The sequence below is a fragment of the Cheilinus undulatus genome, linkage group 1 (assembly GCF_018320785.1).
Source record: "Cheilinus undulatus linkage group 1, ASM1832078v1, whole genome shotgun sequence".
NCBI lineage: Eukaryota > Metazoa > Chordata > Actinopteri > Labriformes > Labridae > Cheilinus > Cheilinus undulatus.
In genome coordinates this window covers 36,390,845-36,410,091 of record NC_054865.1, presented here as the reverse complement: position 1 = coordinate 36,410,091, position 19,247 = coordinate 36,390,845, and the positions used below count along the sequence as shown (strand labels likewise).

At 39.2% G+C, this 19,247-nt stretch overlaps 1 protein-coding gene across 2 annotated transcripts in view; it reads right to left on the bottom strand.

The window, feature by feature from the left end:
- Positions 1 to 19,247, bottom strand: part of dennd2b (DENN domain containing 2B) — a 90,197-nt gene that overhangs the window by 43,106 nt on the left and 27,844 nt on the right. For both annotated transcript variants that reach the window (XM_041786404.1, XM_041786396.1), the window contains exons 3-4: positions 9,594 to 10,835; positions 5,705 to 5,850 (exon numbers count right to left, since the gene is read on the bottom strand). In XM_041786404.1, the coding sequence (XP_041642338.1) occupies positions 5,705 to 5,850; positions 9,594 to 10,835 (1,388 nt within the window). The remainder of the gene's footprint in view (positions 1 to 5,704; positions 5,851 to 9,593; positions 10,836 to 19,247) is intronic.

The window sequence follows — 19,247 nt, the reverse complement described above, 5'->3', positions numbered from 1 at the left end:
ATATAGGATGAAAAAAGGTTAGAGTTTTCTAAGGAAACTTGTCAGAACCATAGAACATTAAAAGTCTGCTTTAGAGATACCGTTTTACTTATGTAGTTACATTGTGTGAACAGAAATGCACTGATTGTTGTCGTTTTACCAGCTTTATCTAACACTACACTCTGCTAGCATTGCAGTGTTGTCGTTTGTTACCATCTATAAACTTTTAAAGCTGCACATCACTAACCTGACATGCCAGATGGATGTGTGAAACACATCCATCTGGGAAAGCTTCAATAGGAAACATCTGAGAAAAGGCAGAGGCTTTGAAAAAAACTCGGAGTGTGATTGGATGAACGTTCTGTCTGTCACATCTCTACGGGCCAATAAGAGCAACAAAACATATGACGTAGCAGCTAACGAGCTGCACAGCTACCAGGGAAAAACGTGGTGACTATAGACATGTAAGTACACAACTTTTGTTGTTTTTGAAAAGAAAACAACTCACTGCTGTTCTTTGTTCTTCTTTTAATGAAGGATTGTTGTCAAGTTCACAGAAAACTTACGCTTTAGCAGCATCCACGCTAAGCTCTTCCGCCATAATTGCACCGGCCTTTTGCTGCATGTTTACGTCAGGACTCTGCCGTGCCTTAAAGTACTGCCCCTCGTCGCTGATTGGTCCGGGCCCAAACGGTTCAGATGGGAGCTTAACAAGATGGCTTCACCAATGAAAAACAAGGAAATGGGCGTATCCATCTTCTTTGCAAGGTTAGCACATTACTATAACTTCCTAAAAGTGAAGCCAAAACATTTGGTGCTCCCCCTGCTGACAGGCTGCAAACTCCACCTCCTCCATGTTAACAAATTGGATAAGAGCCAGACTGGAACATTAAATAAATAGCAAATAAAACCTTTTCAAAAATGGTTTGTTATTATAAATAGTTATTATCATGCTGATTCATGTGTGTGTTTTCAGTTGGTGTAAAGTTTTGTTTTTATCAGTTATTTGATGCTGAAACAAGTGGATGTTATGTCATGACTGACAGCTCTGTTGAAATATGTGGCTCTGGTCACGTTCTTTGTAGCAGGGGTTTCCAAACTTTTCAGCCCATGACCACCAAAATAACAGCAGGGTTTTTGAAACACTGGGACTACCCCACTTCAGGACACTTTGCTTTATAGCAGTGGTTCTCAACTGGTGGGTTGGGACCCAAAAGTGGGTAGCGGAGCAGTTTTCAGTGGGTCGCGACTAGGTCTCTGAAAAAAAAAAGGTGACAAAAAACCTGAAGTCCTTACTGGACATGCATCGATACCTTTCATTTTACCCTGTTTTACTGTGAAATTGGGTAAATTTGAGTGTTTGATCAATATCTTAACTAATTTATCTCCTCTTCTTGCAATAAAGGGCTATTTTCCCATGATAATGAAATTATTTAAGTTCACTTATAGTAAATTAAGTAATAAATAAAGTTCGCTGGAAAATTGGCAACAATTGACACATAATGATGGGGAAGGGGGGTATAAAATCTGTCAGTTTTGTACCTTTTCTTTTTTATATCAGGTGTTTTGGTCCAATCATGCTCCAAACTACAACATATTTAATTAACTAAACATGCATTGTTGAAATTATTTTGGAAACTTGACTTGTGATCTGTCATAAGACAGACTGGTGAGTCCTGAAGCTGGACCAATTGAGAGCCACTGCTTTATAGGACCGAAAGCAAAACCAATAAACAGCAACACAAGAGACATTAGAATTAGTGTTTCTATTCTAAATGCATTAAATTTTGTCTATATGAAGCACTGATACCTGTATGACTGGTGCTCTATAAATGAAATGACCTTGCCTTGCCTTTTAATAGCTGAATGGTGAAATAACATATTTTCGCCTGAAAAGAAACAGAAAATGGCTCTCACAATAACAGAACTATTATTATTTGTCATACTTCAGATAGAAATCAAATAATACTGACATCTGTTTGATATCTCAGACAAAAAAAAAGGAAATCCTTGACACCAAATACCGTTGAATTAATACCTAAGTTATCACAAACAGTGAGGAAACTCCTACACACTGTGTAAATTATACAAAAACACTGGCAAAAGTTTTGCACACTGAGGTTATTGGAATGTTCTAGACTCTTCTGGTATGTGTCCTTCAAATGATCAAATCACCATTATTCTAATGATCTGCTGAATTAAAAAGCACACAACCTAAATGATCTTCAGTAATACCTTCCAACAAACAAGAGCAAGCCCTGTGTAAATTGCACAAATATTTGGAAAAGTGGGTAGACCTGACAAGGAGCTCTTTGCTATATATTGCACATATTTGTGCATATAAACAAACAAATGTATTAATAAATAAATAAGCACATTAGTGTTTGTGGTTCTTGCTGTGAACTTTTTGGCACATTCGGTCTGGCATCTTCTTTTATCCAATTAGCATCAAAATGGCAGCACTGGTCATAACAGCATTTTTGGCTTCAGTGCAAAGCATAGCAAGAAGAGATGGGGATGCCCCGTCCATATTCATATGCAGTCATCACATGACAATTTATCTGACACAAGTGACATTTTGAGGGGAATAATAAATAAATAGTATTTTTACTTGTGACCATGCCAGATATGTTATAGAGGACTATTTTTGGCGGACTTTGGACCAAAACAAAAGACTAAATTAAACACACATCCAATTATGCATGTAAGTACTTAAAACTACATGTATCTAAATGACCTGTTATTGGTTACTGAACAGTCTCTTATGTTTTTTTACAGGAGTTACTTAGAGCAGACGACAGTTAAGCAAACTAGGTCAGTGAGAGAGTCTGAACAAGACCAGGCTTCTACAATAGAGACAGCTGAATCATGGTTTCACTGCAGCTCTGGGTGTGATTCATCTGCCAGTAAACAGATCACTCATTGGCACTTAAACAGTCACCTAATGTTACAATCTAATATGCAAATGTATTAACACTGTTGCACAGCTGGGAAATGACCTGCACCCTGACAGTAAACATTTTGTATAAAGCATAGGTGTAGAGAGCACCACAGATATGAGTGAATGAGCAACACAGGCTTTTTAGGAAGCAAAAATGTGTTCTTGACTTTTAGGAAACATGCACAGACTTCTGGTTCTCTGCATGAACTGCTTGCTAAAATATGTCTTTAGAGGTAACCAAACCATGGTTCATTTTTTTGCTTTGGCTGTTATACTGTGGTTCGTCTGACCTCCAAAACCCTGCTCTCATCCATTAGGGAATTTTGTTTAAAATAGATGAAACGATCCTAAACTTCATCAGAGACAACATCTTTGTCAGGATCAAACACAGTTTGCTAAAACTTGTCTCTGAAATGCAAACAGCACGCTCACAGTCCTGAATGAACAAAGGGGGCATTGTGGAAATTCACATGAAAATCAGGCAGGTCCTGAGACTCTCTTAGGGGCTACTGCATATCCACAGCTTAAAAAAAAGAAACACTGATGATCCCAACACTGATCATAGATTTGAGAGCAACATGGCAATTAGTAGAAATAACTTGAAGTAATGTGGTGCTCATATCAGACCTTATTTGGACATAACTGAGCATTTTCATTTTTTTAAATCAGAAAGTTAATTTTTTTTTTTTAATTCAGTCTTCATCATGTGACTACACTCACACTGACACACATTTCAACTGTGTTAACTATGCACTTGGGGAAACCAGCAACTGGATGGGGCAGAGGGCTGGGGTCATTTGTTGGTGGAAAGGAATTTGGCTCCTCAACATGTTCAGCTTCAACAGTTTACTGTGAGAAACAATGTGTGTGGCAAAAAGGCTAAGCTCTGTGAAAAGATGCTGTTCTACAAGGACAATTAAGCCACAAAAATGACACGTTTAGATAGAAAGTCATGGCTTTGGCTCTACTATACAACCATGCTTTTTGTTGGATGCTTTAGATGATTTTTCAATGAACTCTGAACACTGAGTTTTCCATATTCAACTCTTCTCTATAAGGATGATTTAAGAGGAAGGTCTACCCTTGAAATCATCACAGATTTACTAAATTATGTCATGCTGCATGGGGTTTTTATTCCCAAAAAATCTGCATCTTTAACCCTCATACCATTGAGGTTTTTGGTCATTTGAGTTTCATTTTCTGCATTCATTTGGTTATGATAATTCCTAAGACTTTATACAAGCAGGGATGTGTAGTTTTGATCAAAGTTTACATTTCTAATTAATCTTAATCATAAACCCTTTCTACACAGTGATTAAAAACACAGTTGAGTCCCCTTTGACCATGTTTTTAAGACTAGTGCATAAATCGCAATTAATCAAGGTCTATAATAAATGCATCCATTCTTTAAATTGCGAATAATTACACGTTTTATTGTCCTTGTAAGCACACTTTGGTTAAGCCCCTGCAGCATCTCTGTAAAATAAGCTCACCACTGCTCCTTAAAGTCCCATTAAAGTTTAAAAAACTCACCAACAGGTCAATGAATAAGTCAACATAATTGTGATATAAAACACTAACTTTTTACTGATCCCTTATGTTGTTTTCAATTCATAACAAGTTCTTTTTTCCATGGTTAAGTTCATGCCATAATCTTGAATCTTCCTGCAGTTCCTTTTTCTTTCAAAATTAAAGCAGGTCTATATCCCGACAATAAAGTAAATTACACTGGAGGCCTTTTCACATCAAGGACAATGCAAATAAATGACAATCAACAACATTTGTGCCGAACTGAACACTGTTCAGACTGTTCAGGAGAACAAGGCGATAGCTAAGGCACAACCGAGTCAGGTTAGCTGTGCGTAGTGCATTTTGGTGCACATGGAGAGTGTTGGGCAGCCTGCTGCCAGTCTCCCTCTTTTACCAGGCTACATAATATCAGACTAAAGAGACAAAAATCATATAAAAAGGGAAAAGCGGAGAAGGCTTTGCTCCTCTGTCTGCCTTAAAAACGTTTAGGTTTATGGCAACTAACTGCAAAAATAAGAGAAAAAATGTGATTAAGAATTGGACTTGTTTGAAAGCCCTAATTTATAACCCTCCTTGAAATAAAACAAGGATCTGTTGATTCCCATTGCATTTTTTCATTGTATTGATGCAATCACATGAGTGCTCACTCTCATATGGGCATGTGCATGCATGAAGCAGTGCAATGTTCTTGATGTCTGTGCCAAGTGAGGAAAATTGTCTTTGCCAGAGCTGATATTCTGTTTGCGGTGCCCTGGAGGAGGACAGTGACTGATTACAGTCCAATGATATCTCTGGACAAAGTCGTAAAAGTGGTTGAACTTCAAAGATTTAACAAACCCTTACAGTCAAAAAAAAGGAGGCCTTGTCACTGCCATTAAGTGAAATTGAACTGTGTAATTACTTTTAATGGTTGAAAAGTTGGTAATTGTCTTAAATTAGGTATGAAATGGCTTCTTTCATTGATCATCATACAATTTCTAAAAATTAACATCCTTGTTATCCAGTACAAGGTGACATCATGTCTACTTTCTCTAATCAAAACACAAATATATTGTGAAAACATTACAAAAGACTGAGAAATTTAGTAAATAGCTCCTTGTAAGTCAACAGAAAAAGATCTATCAGTTTATCAATAATTTATCAGTTGATCTAATCAATTAATTCCATAAGCAGCTCTAGACTCTATCAAAGACATCCCAACATCAGCCAGAAACCAGAGAAATTAAGGTCCTTCTGTCAAACCAGTGCACTTACCTACTATATCCTCATAGGCATTCTCCTCTAAAGTGCTTTTTGAATTGGGTCGACTCCGTGTGTCTGTGGTTACAGTGCCGTTCTCTGTAGGAGAGGACGGATATGAGGACTGCAGACTGGTAGCATCCTCCGACTCACACGACTCTCTGCAGCAAAGAAAGAAAGCCAAACACAGAGCAAGATGGAGTAAGAAATGCATACTGGCAAACACAAACTAACAAGTAGGAAGAGTCAATAAGAGTCAGTGTCTACCTCAAAAGAAGTACACAGATAAGAGTTAACAGAACAAGTCCAGATGGTGTTTAGGAGAAAAAAAAGTCCAGATGGACGGTTTTACGTCTTCTCCATGTGCCAACTACAACAGAGGAACAGGTGGCTAAAAACACAAGTCAGAGCGTCGACTTATTCCTGAAAATCTTCAATCAGGAGGCAATAATTATAAAATACAGGAAAAAACAAAAAACAGTTGGATCAACATGTGCTCGAGTCACAAGAAAGTCACAAGTAAACATGCAGATATCTTACTATTTCAGAGTGGTCTCTGAACGTCACGTGTGAAAGCGCTGCAGAGGAACTTTGCTACACTGCTGCAGGGACCTACAGTATGGTCATGTCGCACCATCGACAGCTTGTGGCTTTAAACTTGGTCTGAAATTGCTCGAGCCACAGGAATGTTAAACACAGAGCCCAAGCGATGAACATTTTAGGATTTCATCCCCATTTTTACACAGGGTCCAATCTGTAGGGGCCCCACCCTCAATGAAACAAACCAAGGATGGCTGATACTGAGAGCTATACGTTAAGAATGAAAACAACAGTCAGCTCATATTTACCCAACAGGAACACAACGATTCGGTGTTGGATTTCACTGGTCTCTAAAGGAATTCAGGTCTGCTAGTTTAGAGAGAGTAACTTCAGTAAAAGGAAAACTTTAAAGAATAAACAGCATATTTTCAAGGACTAAATTTGAATTTCCAAATCCCACACTTCAAACATTTGGTACAATCAATCAGCTTCTCTGTATGAACTGATTTACATCTTACAACAAGAACTGGTTTCATGGGAAAATGCTGACAACAGCATTCAAAGGAAACAAGACTGTCAGGTCTTCTGTGTTTCTTGGTACAGTTTACCTCTTATTCTCTACTTTCACTGTGTGTTAAAATATTTGAAAAGGTTAGGATAACAATTGTAAACCGGTCCAACACTACACCCAGGCACAGCAATCAGTAACCTATTAACGACCACACCAACAAAACAAACAGTTCCACAGAAACACAATTCTTTGGTAGACCTTTTAAAAAGTAAAAAATTTTTCAGACTGGTCTGAGAATGGACAAACCAATGGGGGTCATTTGGGGAGAATGAAGCGGTAGCTTTAGGCTTGATTTAGTGTTACTACAAGCAAATAAACAGTGAAGCATTAAGCTCAGATGTAGTTATAGCAGCAGTGTTTATCAGCCCTGGACATCATCACTTTAAAAAGAAGAGCAAAGAACTACACTAAGAGCTTCTCTTGGCTGAGAACATGTTTCTGCTCTTCTGCTGACGACTTCAGCATGAGTTGATTGACCAACTGGCTCCACTGATAGTAAAAACAATAGCAGCAACAATAGTAAAGCTCATGTTATATAGTTTACTCACCAGGGCTGTGCATACCTACCATGTCATGTTTTGTCACGTTAGAGTGACAAGTTAGAGTGGCCAGTAATCAATGTGACGGACTGAGGATTTGTCTGATATCCCTTTGACATTTTTTTTCAAAGGTTATCCCTTCCCAAACACAGACTTGACTGCCCAGATGGATGTGAAATATATCCACTGGATATGTAATACAGTCTAGCTGCTGTGCCAGATTATACAACCTCACTGAAATATCCAAAAAAGACATAAGGATTTGTTCCTATATAATGTTTTCCCCCTCTTTTTAATCCATTTTTTCTCAGAAATATAAAATCTGAGTGGTCCTCAGATTCTATATTAAATAAAGGAATTTAAGGAATTTATACTATGGTTGTCAAGATTAATCACATTAATCGTGATTAACTATAATCTACAATTAGTGTACTAATTTTCTATGCCATCATCCCCCTGCAGTCACAGTGATGTAAAATAAGCCCACTACTGCTCCATAATCTCTCATTTCACTTTAAAAAAAACTCACAAATACCTCAATAGACAAGTCAAAAGTCATCTGAACCATTTGTTATCAAACATTTACCGTTTTTACTGTTCACTTATTCTCTTTTCAGTCCATAAAAGGTTCCTTTTCCATTGTTAAGTTCATGTTAATCTTCAATCTACTTATAAACGCAGGTCTGTATTCAAACTGGAAGTCTCTAACCCTTGGTTTAAGACAGCAGAAGAATTCCAGAATGACACAAACCCATTTTAAATGCAAAATAGTGGAATTTTTAAATGCTGTAAATATGGTGGGATTAATCGCAATTAACTACAGAAATTCTAAGATTAATCGCGATTAGAATTTTAATCTTTAATTTAAACACATACACTGGTCAGTACTTAAGTCTCTGTAAAGTGAAATCCAAAATTTGTTTCTTAACACACGAGATGTGTTGGAATAAAGTTGCTGTAAACATTTAACAAACACTGAGATCTACTGTGACTGAATTTTGGATTTAGACTGTTGGAAAGTTGTTCACCGTTTTCCTGGCTTGGTTTAATTTGAGCAGGGCAAATATAGCATCCCCCGATGTCACAGGTCCCTATGGAGGATTGCCCCGTCCCCCTAAGGCTACAATGATATAAAATCACTGAGCAGTTCATCTCAAAACAGTCTGTTGTTAGATGATGCCACTGCCTTCACTGAAAGTTAACAGCCAGGTGCATGCAATTTTTCATTATGAGGTAAATTTCCCAGATCAATCAACCACAGTGGCCTATGGATACATTAAAGTACCATAATGGAGAGATTTGTGCCAGAAAACAGTACATTGAATCCCAACTTCTGTCTCTCAGCTCTGACTCAGAGCCAGGCAGCTCTGCTCTCACCAGAGTTTACCGTATGGTTGGGCAGCAGGCTAATTGCTGGAGTACTTGTCTATTTTTAACTTGAACAAATATCTTACCTGATGAAAGTGTGTTTTAATCCATATTTCACTTGTCTTTAGTCCAGAGTGATTAAATGAAGCAGACTGTGACTGTCTCTTATCAAAACAGTTTAATCCCTCATGTCATTTAGCATAGACACGCGTTATTCCTGCCAAGTCTGTCACAATAAAAGCCTCTAATGCTGTCATTGAACACTTTTATTTTGAAGAGTACGATCAGGAAATGGAGTTTCAGCAGCAACTTAAAATCAAAAACGTCTCATAATTTGGAGAGAGACATAACCTCACATTATTCCAAAAATGAGATATAAGGAAGAGTTAAATAAAGGATGAGAAAATGTAACTGAGACTATTTAGCTAAGACTAACTGTCTTCTTGTCATGACGTAAGTGTGATTGTTTCTCTGGTGGCTGATAAAGAGAGCTGACAAGTCCAGCAGGTCGGACTAATGATTTCCCCATTCAGGTTGGAGCATTTTGTTTGTAAATCTGAGAGGATTATATTTCTCCTAAATGGGAATGGCTTTGGCTCATTCAGTCGACACACCCACACCACCCTAGAGCAGGTATTACTGCCTAACTTTTCATGATGTTTTCACTAAATTTTTTTACACTTATAGTTTTTTTTCACGACTGAAATTTTGCCTGGTTGTTCATAACACAGTCACACAACGAACCTAAAACCCTGATTTTTTATCACTTTCCAGGGACTTAAATCTGCTTAATAAGCTTAACACCTGGTGCCAGTATGGAGCCAGTGTAACAGAACAGTAAACCCCCAAACCCAAGCTATTTAAGCAGAAGTACTTTATCACTCACCTGTCCTGGATCCTCACAGGGGTGCTGCCCTCACTCTTTGCTCGTGTCAAGCTTGGTGCAGGGGTGGTGGGCAGAGGTGGGGGGGACTCAGAGGCTCTGTTTGGAGGTAGTCCATTGGCTGACAGCGGGCCCTTCTGGTCCCGTTTAGCGTCGTACTCAAAAGTGCGTTTGGGTTTAGGTACAGGGTTGACTGGGGTGCCCACAGTAGGGGTCTGCTGACTGGTTGGCTCTGGACTCTCAGACCTGGTTGAACTCACACTAAACCTTTGCCTGAGTTTGGAGAGCTTATCAGGCACTAAGACAGTGTCTGGTTCGGTGGCAACCGAGCAAATGCTGCTGCGCTTACTGGCGCAAGTGCTGTCCAAGTCATCACTTATCACTAAAGACCTCTGTCTCGTCTTGTCTGGAGCGTAGCAGTTGTTCAGGTATCGGGGAGGGGACGGGCTGGGATTCTCCTTCAATGCTTGTTCTATCTTTTGTATCCTGTTCAGGACTGCTGAAGTCTCCTTTCTAGTGGACAGGGAACGCACAAATGTCCCAGAGGACTCTGTTTTGGTTATCCTCTTCTGGAAGCGACCTTTTTCTGAAACTCCTTCCTCCTCTTCTGTCTCTGTGTAGGAACATTCAGAGAAAGCAGTGCTCATCCTGCGAACCCCTTTAAAGTCAAATGTTTTCTCGCTGCATGGAGAGGAGAGAAGGCTGGGGCAGCCCTCACTGCCCCCAACACGCTCTCCCCCTCTTTTATCCAGACACAAGCTCATCCTAGGCAGAGCCACCCTCCTGCACTCCCATTCTGAGATCTTCTTGCGGATTGTGGTGGGGGGAACCCCTGAGTGAGTCAGAGAGAGAGTGCGTTTGTGGCTTTGGTTGGACGAAGGTCCCAGCGAGAGCGTGCTCCAACTCAGGGGACGGCCGTTCAGTCCATCTCCCGCAGAGAGATCCTCCTGTCTCTCCTGACAGGTCTTGGTTTTAGCTGGGGGCTTATAGATGGAGAGCCTGTTTTCCAGGCAGCTGATGCTCTTTGATTTGGTGAGACGGCCTTGTGAGGCGCTGTCGCCTGTGAGGGATGTGCCACTGCACAGACTGGAGGTCTTGCTGCTCCAGGCAGAACGTACCAGGAACCGTCCGTCAGTCCTGACGTACCTACTCTGCTTCCCAGAGGTCTCACTGTCGCTAAGCAGAGGTTGCTGGCTCTGCCCCTGACTGGCAGAGAGAGCGAGACCTGGAGATGTGGACTGGCACCTAAAACAAAAGAGACAAGGTTTATGAATAAAAATGTAGATATATCTTTTAAAGACATCAGAAATGCCATTCAATTATCTATTTGACATGTCTTTGGTATTAGTATGTTTCTTAAAACTTACCAATTCTGTAAAGGAAATGATTTGCTGAGATGTAACTAAGAGACTGTCAGGAAGTCTGTGATTCAATTTTGTCAAAGACTCTTTTTAAACAAAGTTATGAAAACATACAAACCATTTAGGAACAGGACTGCATCTCCCACTAGTTTAACCATCTCATCAATGCATCTCAGCTCTTTCACTTGAGTTATTACCTGCGCAGACATAAAGGTAAGCCATAGACGCTTCTCTACTGTTTGTCTCAGTTCTCAAGACCCTTTCCCACAAACCACTTTCTTCTCTCCTCTCACCACAGGTACCCAATGGGGATGATATTTAGATGTGGAAGATGTGCCCCCAACCTAAGTCTTGACCCCTGGTTCCAGGCAGCTCTATCTACCAAGACCCCTTCACATCCCACCCAAATTCAACCAAATAGCAGTTTCTTAATAACTTTTTACACCCTATAACAGCATGGTTATGCGTGGCTTGTTCAGTGGTTACATTCATTCATTTATTTATTTGTAATAGACCATGCATGGACATCAAGAGGGATCATTGTTGACTTAACCTTAAAGAAAAAATGGCCGCCTGCAGCACTGAAAATACCAGTTTTTCTACACAACCCAATCATCTAGTTAAACTACTGCTCACTCCTCAATTTGTGTGAGATTTGTGTGAGCAATCACAATCTTTGCGACATTTACTAGACCTCTTAAACTTCTTCAGGCAGGCACCACTGCCAACAGAATCTCACTCTGTAGGAAACACTGTGTTTATCTATCAAATGAGCCAGCTTGTGAGTAAGCCTTTGGCTCAGACTATAGCTTTGATAATGTAGTGTTTGCCAAAGCCCTCGATACTTATTGGTTCAATGTCTTATCCATAAATGGCTCCAAAAAACTATGACATGGTACACTTTATTCTGTCAAACTCCAGGCTTCAAATGACAGTATGATCATAAATATTTAATGTTCAATAGCATCCACTTCTTTCAGACAGTTTCAGTCTACACTGACAAGAAGTTAAACTGCTGGAGCTCGCATGAACTGAAGGCTTCAACCTTGTTTGCACATTAGAAAACAGAGATTGATGATTGAAGGTCTACTGCTACTCAAATTGGGAAAATGCCACTCTTAGTCATTTAGAGACGAATTTTAAGTCAAAAACAGTTTGATTGTATCCTGGCAATCATATAATATAAAACCAGTAAGTGGATCCCAGACATCATAGCTTGCCCATCTATCTCCATCTATCTATAGTAAAAATATAATCTAAAGGGAAATGTATGTAATTAATTGGCATAGGTTTGATTGGTTGTTTTCTTCATAGTGTGGAGCCCCGTTATCAGATATTATTAAACCAGATAAATGAAGTCTTAAAGCTGCCAACAAATCCAGTGAAGCCAGGCACTTGGAAAGTACTCTAACGTGGACCAGATGTGAGAAAACTGTAAAGAATCAGCTGAAGATTTTGAATTCATTCCCAAGATCAAAGACCAAATGAAACACTGATCCACTTGTTCATAATAACCAAAGGAAAATATTCCATCTTTGGCAGCATGTGATTAATAGAAAGGCCAAAGGAAATAAAGAATACATTAAAACGCCACTGTGGATTTTTCCACATGACCAGAATAACTCAAGGAGACTAACTGTGGACCTCACACAGAATAGAGTGATTTTTTTTTTCAGCAGTCTTACCTGAAAAAGCCTCTCAGGTCCTCAGCTCTTTCCTGATCTCTGCAGATAAGCCATATGGGTGCAACAGAAGTCCCACGCTCTGAACTGGCTGAACCATCACAACCACATCACGTCAACGTTTCCAGACTCTTGACTAACTGACACCTTACTACTCATCGTCCCTGTGGAACTGTGTCATGGCTATGAGGCTGGCTAAGTCTTGCGAAAGTGAGGCATTGGGAGATCTGATGTCACAGCCATGGTTAGAATAACAAGCGTTATGGGAGGAGGAAGCTGAGGGTTGCAGACTCTGATCCAACAGTGCAGGTTAGGACACATCTCCTTTCACACCTCTCTGCCCTTCCCTGGTTTCACTCCTCCTGCTCCAGGGTGGGGAGACTTTTACAACAGCTAGGAACCTGCAAGCAGCACAGATTATGGATGCTTCTTATCTTACTTCTCCTGAAGACATACAAGAATCTGAAAAAACTGCTTATGTCTGGATTTTTTTAACTGCTGGTTTGCATTCCGGAGGATATGAGCTTTCAAGCACATACAGCTTATGATATGAGGCTGAAAATATGACCATATAGATCCTTGAATATATAGTTCCATGCTCTTTAACATGAAAACAAACATGATACCATAGTGTAATGAAACAGGGCTTTAATAGTGTTCAGTGGCTGATTTTAGTATGGCTGTGCTAGAATGCCTTTAGTTTCACACATTCTCATGACAAACTCCTCTGAGTCACAAGTGAGATAGTGAGGTATAAGGCTGGTGTAGCTGATCTGATAGTTGATACTCTTTCAATATTTCTCAATACTTTTTACACCATGTTTTTTAAAGTAACACAACCTCCGTTTTTAATGATAGTATAAAAAAGTACCAAAGCTTTAAAGACACTACATCTGTTCATAAGGCAGGTGTGAAGGAGCGGAATCAATCAGACAAAAATTTCAACCAAACACCGTCTAAATCAGTGGTTCCCTACCACTAGGGAGCCCCCCCACTTGTCCCTAAGAAAAGCCGAGCCCTCTTTAAGACCCATGCAAATTTAAAAAGTGATAGATTGCTGTAAAAAAAATCAACATATATTTTGAAGAAAACAGGTTACATGTGTTTATCATACCAAATGATATTTTTATAAACTATTCAAGTAAAGTAGTTAATTTGTGCCAATCTATTTTGACAACCTCAGAGCAGAAAAAGCCTCATGCCCCCAAAATCTTTGACGATCCCCATCGGGGAGACCAGGAACCCAGGTTGGGAACCGGTAGTCTAAATAACACAATTCTGGTCTTGAGTGTGGGTGTTTGATTGCAATTTTTTGATACAGCAATGAGTTACTAAATAATGGTTGCCTAGGATTTCTGTTTCCCTTTGTGTGTGGCATTGCTGCAGATGTTGACAGCGTTTTAATTTTATAAGAATCATATCACAGTAAAAAACTCTGCAGCTTTCTCCACTAATTATATGTTAGTCTTGTCATGAGTTTTTTGCAAAGTCCAACACACTCCTTAAGTCTAAACAAGCTAAGTAGTAACTTAAGAGGAGTCATTGTTTGGTTGCACCACAGAGATGTAAAGTTCATCTGAACTAGTAAAGCATAACACCCAAATTAACCAAATATTTTTGCAGGTATGACATTTTTACCTAATTTGACCAATCAGTAAGTAGCATGCATTAATGCAGCACCTATGGCAGCATTGCCTCTTGTCTAAAATTTGTAAATTGAAAATAACGTATGCTAACAGCTGTTAATCCTCAAACAGTGCCAGTATATGTAAAGCATTTTAAAGCCTGTGATTAGGTGACAACTACAGCCTTCACCATAAACCATGAGCCAGCATAAAATAACAATTGAGAGCAACAGTGATGTTGTCAATAACATGCGATACTTTAATGGTCTTTTATTGTTCATCTCTGCTCATGGAAAACAAAAGTATAATGGACCACAGAGAACACACCACTGACACCAAACAGCCGCTAAAACCATCTGTTCCTTGTCATCCTCTGAGTTATCCCACTTTTAAAAACTCTTACCAAGACAGCCATATATGGCTCCTACTCGGAGCTAGGTGTAAGATTTAAGTTATAACTTTAGCCTCAGCTGGTGCAACACTAAAATGTCATTAAAGCATACATTCTGTTTTAGGGAGGAACTTGTGTACAAACAGGAAACGTATGCAGAGCTGGCGTAGCCACAGCTGGTATCATGACAACACTAGTAAAGTTACATCTAGAATTTTTACTTATGAAACATATTTTTTCAGATAAATGTAGATTCTTTCACATATAGCCAACTATTACTGCTCCAAGTTTAACTAATACTGTTATAATGAAAAGATCATTTTGAGCCGGTCTAACTGGGCGTATTTACATTAATTAAAGACATTTTATTAAGAAAATAGTTAATTTCACACTATAATGTAGTTGTTAGTCAATATTCTAATGTTGTGTAGTAGTTGTGTTTAATACATGTGTGTTCTACTGGTCTGTCATTAACTAGTGACACGCCAGATTTAAAAAGAGTAACAACTTGATAAATTCAAAAATACCACAACAGAGAAATAAGTTAAGAAAAGAAACAATCACTACAACTAAATTGTTGTATCAATTTGAGGGGAAAAAATAATTTTTACAGACTGCTTTTATATTCAGTGTAAAGCAATTCCCTTTTCCATAATGTGGGTGCCTTATGAATCATGGTGCACGGAGCAATAACATTAAAAAAAATGGCTCATCTTCAATCATGTTTAAACCACATAAAGATCCAAACCTTCTTTCTTTAAGGCTTCTACATTTAAACTGACATCTTAAGTCTACACTCTTGCTGTTCTTCTATCTTTACTGTAAATTTAAAGGGCTGTAGCCTTACCCAGATTAATCATGTTTACACTAACTCCAGCTTGAAAAGATTTCAACTCCATTCTCTAATTTTCTGTCCACAATGAGTCAAATGGGACAATAAAGAAAATAGCACACTCTGATATTATCCTGCAGTCCAAAACATGACATGCTGCCGTGGTTCAGCAGGGAACAATTAGAACTTGTCTGGCAAATTAAAATGTTTCTGGATCCTGACTATTAACTAAACTTCTGCCAAGAAGCCTGGCTGAAGCAGAGAGGGAGCAGTGCGTCTCTGAAGGCTAATATCAGTGACAATGTTTTAGTAGCAACAAGACAAAAACACACAGTAGTACGATTCTGATGCCAATATGAGCAGTTTGTTGAATTAGTCAGAGCAGTTTCAGTTTTAGGCCTTTGGTGTCTGCCTTATATGGTTTTATATGTCATCTGATTTTACAGTGACAACACTGGGTGGGATCAGGGTTATCTCTACGCTTTCAGAAGTCTCCCCCTTTGTGACGGTAAATGAGAGGACTGAAGAACAGGTGAATTAGCTCCCTAGAATGCTTTTCTACATTTTTCCAAGTACTGATTGTTTCATTTAACTTGTAAATATTTACAAGTTTTGGGCATGTAGGGTACTAAGGATTCATCACGGGTCCTGATGTGCCTCAACCCAGGGATTTTTTTCTCCACAGATTATTTTCCTATAGTAATATGCAAGGACATCCAGAGCACGACCAGGTTGTGTCAGTCCTCCTTCATGTACGATGGTGTCTTCAAGCAACTTACTAGGGCTGGGACGATTCACTTTTCTCCCGATTCGATTTTTTACGATTTTTTTAGGTGCCGATTCGATTTAAATTGCAATTCTACGATATTGCCGATTTTTGCAATCTTTAGTTAGCTTTTTAAACACCAGTGAAAAAGATGAATGATAATGATGCCTACAGACTATATCAGAAAAAATACACATTACATGTGTATAACGATACATCACAAAATATGTCTAACTAGAGAATACAAAATAGTTATAAAATGGTCAAGTGCAGGATTTCTCAGTTTATTCACAACAATTTAGTATCAATTTCACAGAATTTGACACAGACTGAGCTAAATACTGAATATGAAGTGCATAAAGTCTATACATATGTGTGTAGTATATATATGTATAATTTATTATGTAATTTTAAGTTAATATCGAATTTAACAATGTAGAATTAAGCTATTTAAAAAATATATAGTCCTGCATCATCTCGCATTTTACCTATCTTTGTTCAATCTGAAGATGAGGATTTTCCCCATTTGTTGCACTGAATTAAAATGCTACCGTGATTTTTGTTTTTAAGAAAAGGGGAATAAATTATTAGAGAGTGAATGTACTCCAATCCTTTATATTTCATATTTTATCAGTTTTTTATGTCATCACATAATGTGTTTGTGGAGGGAGATTATGGGAGACGAGCTGATCGTCACGTCCAGCTTTAAGACTGATGGACTGTGTTTTGTGGAGGGCATGACGTGACAGGACAGTATTTTTTCTTGTGTTACCGAAGCCGTCATTCTTAACGACACTACACTGCACTGTACTGTATGTATTGTAAATACTCAAGGTTATTTTCTGACTTTGAAACACATTAGGCCTGTATGCACAGCTGCCATGTTTTTGCACCGGCTCATTTCCAGTACAAAACAAAAGTAGTCCCTTGCTGTCAGTTCCTTGTTCTGTCTGTCTCATTCACTCTGGGGCAATCAGAGTGAAAACATATAATGGAATCGGAATGTGCAGGGGAGTGGGCGTCAAAACCCAAGCTCAATAGACAACTGCAATCACTGGTCACCATCAGTGGGGCCAGCTGGTAAATCAAACTGTTGCCAATGCTCGTCAGGAGAAGAGCAAAAACATCAACTGAGCACACCTTAGGCATGATTCTTTTACCTTCTTTTCAGTTCAGATAAAACTACTACAGCTTCCTGCATCCATGCTAATTTCTTCACTGGCTGCCAGTGTTCACAGGCTTGCTGTAAAAGTAAACTCCGCCTGTTGTTACTGCATCGTTCTCCTAAAATGACAAGGATTGGTTCACACATTCTCTGACTCGGCATAAAGGTTTCAGCTTCAAGGTTTCCAAGATGGATCTGCCTGATGGCAGACATGGAATCTGGCTAAACCTTTAGCTTTGCAAGGTTACGACTTTTGATATCATTGTCTTTCCGGGAATCCTCTCAGCTGCCCCCACAACACATTTAATAAAGTTTTACTCACTGACTTTTTTTACACTCAGTCTTGCAAATGATACCCAAAAATGGGCCAAAGAGAGGTTGCTACAAAGGAGTCTGGTCGGTGCCTCTGGCCATCAGTCAACGTCCAGGCCTCACAAGAGTATAGCAAGACTGGAAGGGCCAAGGACCAAAAGACTCTGACTTCGTATGCATGCTTAGATAACAGGAATGCCACACTGTTTTGCTCAGAAAACCCACTACCCCATGCGTGAATTCAAGTCTGTGGTTGATCTCAGCCTCACAGACAGTTGATTGATGGATAGACTGCAGAGGTAGGTGAACTGCTCTACAACTTCCACACTTCCAGATTCAATGGCAGCATCCATGACTGGATCCCAACATTTCAGCCTCTTCACTCAGCAAGTTAAGAGCCCCAACAAGGACATATCCAGACCCTGCAAAGATCATAGCATCATCAGCAGAGTTCATACTCCAGCAAAGCCTCTGTTACCTGTCCCAATATCCAGTCAATAAAGGTACAGAAGAGCATAGGGTCTAAGACGCACCTCCTGCCATACCCCAGAATCAACTGTGAAGAAGTTCCTTCACAACTCTCTCTGTACCAGAATATAAGGCAGACAGCAGCTGAAGTCAACATAGGTCAACAATCGGAGGGGGAGAAAAGGAGACCTGGTGACCTGGTGTCATCATTTTGGAGGTATAATTTCCAGGCCTAGAGCTGCAGCTAGAGCCAGGACAGAATTGCTTTCCATTATATCTATATTTTCTAGGGGATATTTCATTGAATAAAGAATAAATAATAAGCGTACACAGCTATTTAGAGAAGAACTGACAGATACAACTGAGAGAAGCAGAAGTCAACTTCTTGTGACATAGCAACAACAAACACTGGTAACAAGTGCTGAGGTTGTGGGTTCTGTCTAAAAACAACGTCTATGGATACAGGCTTTTATTTAACCAACACTGACATATTCTCACCTGTAGATTGCTAACTGTGTGTTATATTTTAATTGCAATATCAGCACTGGTATTACGTATGTGTGTACTTCATCTCTAACAATGGCTTTTCTTAAAAATTTGAGAAATTTTGTAAAATGTAAATTGATAAAAATAAATATATAAAGTGTGTATTAACATGACATTTAAATCTACTGAAAAAGTACATTAGACACTGAATGAAACTGATTTTCGAATATTATGTTTCATTAATGCCTCTTTTATTAAGGTCTATTTCTCATTCTCTATTCCATGAAAACCTCTGAAACGGCCTCAAAAGGAAAATAAGACCAATATTTTTATATTTCTGGGGGTTCACTTTTAGAGGGTTCCGGTGGTCTAAATAGTTCCCGCAAAAATAAGCCCAGTTTTGACAGCTTCAACTAGTCCAGCCACACATTGATCGGTAGTACTTTACAAAGAGCTGCATGCCAGTCACAACCCAGCCTCTGGCTCTCAGTCAGGCGTTCAGGGCATGCTCGCCACAAACCACTTCCTGTTCCAGACCAAAAGGGAGGGTGCAGACTGTTCACACACAC